Raw genomic sequence first — 5,000 nt, forward strand, 5'->3', positions numbered from 1 at the left:
CCGTACGGTCACCGAAACTCATTAAAGACAATGACAGATTGGAAAAAATACAACGGCGAGCCACAAAAACGATTCCAAATATCAGAAAGAAACCATACGAAAATCGACTAAAACATAGGAATCTATTTTCCCTAAAAAAAATGTAGACTCAGGGGTGAGTTGATACAGGTTTTTAAGATTCTAAAGGGAATTGACATCAAAAGTGATGAAGTTTTCACACTAAATGCGAATCAGACAAGAAATAATGGTCTCAAACTGTCAGGAAGTAGATTTAATTTGGAAGTGGGTAGAAACAACTTTGCCAACCGTGTAGTAAATGAATGGAATAAACTTCCAGCAGAGGCAGTGCAATGTAGTACAGTTCAAAGTTTTAAGATTCATTTAGATAAACACCTAAGCAATATGCTGTAATGCCTGTCATTTATTTTATTTTGCTTATTTATCATTATCTGTCTATTCATATTTTATTATCTATTGATTCATTATAGATTATCATAATTATTTTTCTGTTTGTTTACTATTAATCATTATCTATTTATATATTTATCTATTATCATTTTTCCCGCATCCGACCTAGTGTGGACCAAAAGGTCTCCTGTCGGTATGGTATATTTTTGTAATCTTTTGTAATAGAAAAATAAGCAGATAAATGATTCTTTGAATATGAAATAAATAAACAGAGAAATAGATAAATCAGGATATAAATTAAGAAATACGAATAACAACGAAAATATTAATCAAGTGATAAACAGATGAAGTAGAGTAAACAGACAAAGAAGTTAGAATACAGAGCAAAAGAAAAATAGACAAATATGTGAGCAATAAATAGAATAAGACCGAATAATGAAGAACTTCACCGACGAAAAGTAGGAAATAAAAATAAAATAAAATAAATAAATAAAATAAAACAAATAAAATGAACAAACACTCTAGATATTTCATAAACATTGAAGGGCGGGCGAATTGTCGACAACAAAATACAATGGAACTTAGGGAACAATTTTCAATATTTCTAAAGTATTTGTTCTTATATCCTATCCTTATTTGGCTTCTTAGAACTCATTAGTAGATGATAGATAGAAAAATAGTGCTTAAGTAGTATTAGCATTGTGTTCGGTTTTGTCTCATCCTCTTGCACGAATGATCGATTGGAAGTAACAGCTTGAAGTTCAACGACTCAGGCTAGCGCAAGAACATTATTCATTTCTTCATAGTCGGCGTCAATAGGGGTCTTTGCGTCCTCATGTTAGCATAAGTATTGATTATCGACTGTTTTCTTGTCGGTGTTTGTTTGCATCACAGCCATTCCAAGCCCCGCTTTTTTGCTAAGCGGACTTAATGAAGCTTGGAACTAATTGCAAGCTCCTATTTCAACTAGATGACGTAAGATAAAAACATAAAAGCAAGTGAAATGTTCTAACTCATTGATAAGATAAACACGCTGAAGAGGATCACAGATATTGATCGTAATATACGTGTCTTTGTTCAACATTCTTTTCTCTGATAGTGGGATCTACAATTCAGTTTAAAGAACATAAGAATATAAATATGGAGGAGACTACAAGATACCATAATGCCAGTACTAGGTAGTTCCATGTCCCTTACTACCTGTCATTCCTATCCCTAAAGCTATGTAATCATCTCCTAAAACAATCAATTATTTCGGCGCTCACTACGTAGTTTTTATGTCTATTCCATTCATTAATCACACTGTTGGTAAACCAGTTCTTGCCTATTTGTGATTTAATGACAAAACATTTCAATTAGCGTTTCGTTTAACATTTTATTTCATTTATGAAGCGTGAACTCCTTAGATGAAACATATAAATTAATTTATCTAGTTATATTTCATTTGTTCATTTATCATCATTATCTTTTTACTAATTAGTTTTTACCCACAAAGCGCAATGGTTAGACATGGAAGTGGGATATTCTCACTTCTTTTTCTTTTATCCACGTATGAGCCACACTGTTGCGTATCAATCAACTCATCTAACATTATCTTGAACAAATTCTATAAGACAAGCTTTATATATCCCACCTTTTGTTTCTGCTGTTCAGGTTCTTTTTTATTTCATACTTAAACCTTCTCACACCCTTGTCCTATGTAATACGTCGGACGATGTAATTACGTCAAAGTACTTGATCTCTTCAAGTTTCTCTTCTTGTGCAGTAATATTACATATTTTGTTTCACGGTGTTGTGTAATCCATGCAAGGTAAGCCACTGTAGTGATTGGGAAATTTGGGATTCTCGCTCTCAATTTACATTATTTTCAATCTCAGGAAAATATGATTACAAACTATTGGCTAACCACTTCCCTACATTGACACATTATGTACAGTTTGTTTTTATCAACGCCAGAGGATGAGAATTAGGTCACGGGATTGCTGCCGTAAATAAAGGGGCTTAAACAAATAATTCAGAAGACAAACAGTGACTTATTAAAAAAAAGAAAAGAAAAAAGAGGAGAGTATTAAGAAAGTACAGGTCCGAGTTATTGTCCAGAAGAGTGACCATGGAAAAGACAAGTTGGTAGAAACGATTTCTCCAATTGAATAGGATGTAAAAAAACGAAGGAAAACTAAACAGTTATTGTTGCCATGAAGTTGGGGGCGTTTCAGAGGATCTAAGCCTTGTTTGTTTTCCCGATTGCCTCCCGTTGAACAAAGCTTACCAAGTGTGCAAGACATACAAGAGATTGAACAACATAGAAATATCAAATATTTTTTTTTTGCAACGCAAGAGTCTTATGACCTCTGAAAGCATTCGATTTGACTTTATTTTATGTTTTGAGAATCACAATGTAAGTTTTCCATGCGAGGAATTTTTACCAAAAATATTTCTGTAAATCTATTGTGGTATTATAAAAATCGTCGTTCTTTTAATCACTCCAGGTAAAGCACTGGTACTAGTGCATTTTTTTTTCAAAATGTTTCCTTCTTACATGGCAGAAAGTGCCGCTCCTGACCGATCCTTTCTGAAAACTGTGGCACTACTTTTGTATCTTTACTACGTAAATGGCCAAACAATATGGGGAGTAGGGAACACATATGAGAAACATTACTTCCTTTGAAACTTGAAATCTCTCCATAGTCGTGTTAGACCACTGGAGAAAATGAAAATACCACGATGGAATATTCTGGAGAAAGGCAGACAATATGCATAACATAGAACAGAATTCCATAAGAAGGGTATTTGATGCACAAAAGTCGCCTTGGCGAAACAAGCCCACAGACTGATAGGGACGTGTTTACTAGACCATATTCCACCAACCCTAACATAATGCATGGCAAATTCAGCTGTAGTGACCAACTCACACCCTCCCTACAGACCAATGGGCTTCCCTCGCTCAAGAAGGACAAGACTGCGACAGAGAATCCAGCGAATACTCACCTAAGGAGCTGTCGTAGGCGTTGATGTGTTCCGAGGTCATGAACTGGTGACACAGGGTCGTCTTGCCCACGCCGGGGGCGCCCAGCATGATGACCCTGTAGGGCAAGACGGCTTCGGAGGCCGAGGAGGCACGGGAGGAGGCGGCGGATGAGGCGGCCGACGTCGCCAGGGAGCAGGGCTGGGACCACGCGCCGTAGACGGGCACTCCCCCGGCCGTCATGTTCTCCGTGCTGCTCCGGCCGTCAAGGTAATACAGCGAGGCCGTAGACACGTTTAGTGCGAGGTGAATGTGTTTGTTTGAATATACGTATGTATGTGTGTATGTATGTATGTATGTATGTATGTATGTATGTATGTATGTATGTACACATAAATTCATGTATGTATGTGTGTATATATGTATGTATTTATGTATGCATGTATGTATGTATGTATGTATGTATGTATGTATGTATGTATGTATGTATGTGTATGTATGTATGTATGTACATAGGCATGTGTGTATGTATGTAGGTAGTTAGGTATGTTTGTATACGTGTGTATATGTATGCATGAGCGTATTATATGTGTATATATGTGTGTATATATATGTATGCATGCGTGTATTGTATGTGTATATACGTATATATGTTTACATGTATATATATATGTGCATGTTTGTATGTGTATTTGCGCGTGTTTGCACGCGCGTGTGTGCGCGTATGTACGCATTTGTGCGAACATGTGCGCGTGTGTAGACATGTACGTGTATGTACGTGTCCGCATGTGTGCGTGTGCGCGGACAAACGTAATCACATAGTTTAGTGTGTTTTTGTTTAAACAATTTGGGTAAGTTTAAGTGTTCATTTTGCGATATTTTGAGTGGACATGTCGATTGTGTGTGTTATGTTGAAGTTGTGCGTGTGTGTATGTATGTGCGCGCGTGCACGCATAATAAAATCTTATAGATTATATATAAATGTATATATACACATATATAAATACATATACATGTATTTATATATTCTTACAACATACACACATACATACACACATGCGCGCGCACGCACATACATAGACACAAAGACGGGCGTACACATTCACGGATATGCACACACACACACACACACACACACACACACACACACACACACACACACACACACACACACACACACACACACACACACACACACACACACACACACACACACGCACGCACGCACACACACACACACACACACACACACACACACACACACACACACACACATACACGCACACACACATACACGCACACACACACACACACACACACACACACACACACACACACACACACACACACACACACACACACACACACACACACACACACACACACACACATTCACAAACACATACATACACACACAAAGTATGTGTTGAACATGAGAGTGTGATTTTGTATAAGCAGTGTGTGAAATAATTCCACATGCACACACAAAGTATTTTAAGTAAATTGTGTTTAGTTAGATATTTATAATGGAATAATGTTCCATGTTGATGTTTGGTTGGTGTTGTGTGTCGCAGGACCGAGACGTTGGGTTCAGTGGGGAGGTTATTGCCAGGATGGGGTGAGGAAA

The 5,000-nt window shown here is 37.2% G+C and overlaps 1 protein-coding gene across 2 annotated transcripts in view; it reads right to left on the minus strand.

The window, feature by feature from the left end:
- LOC143020914 (uncharacterized) overlaps positions 1-5,000 on the minus strand; it is a 307,372-nt gene that overhangs the window by 188,469 nt on the left and 113,903 nt on the right. For both annotated transcript variants that reach the window (XM_076177851.1, XM_076177840.1), the window contains one exon: positions 3,397-3,626. In XM_076177851.1, coding sequence (XP_076033966.1) covers positions 3,397-3,626 — 230 coding nt within the window. The remainder of the gene's footprint in view (positions 1-3,396; positions 3,627-5,000) is intronic.

Source organism: Oratosquilla oratoria, chromosome 3 (assembly GCF_046742065.1).
Source record: "Oratosquilla oratoria isolate Oo_2021 chromosome 3, ASM4674206v1, whole genome shotgun sequence".
Classification (NCBI taxonomy): domain Eukaryota; kingdom Metazoa; phylum Arthropoda; class Malacostraca; order Stomatopoda; family Squillidae; genus Oratosquilla; species Oratosquilla oratoria.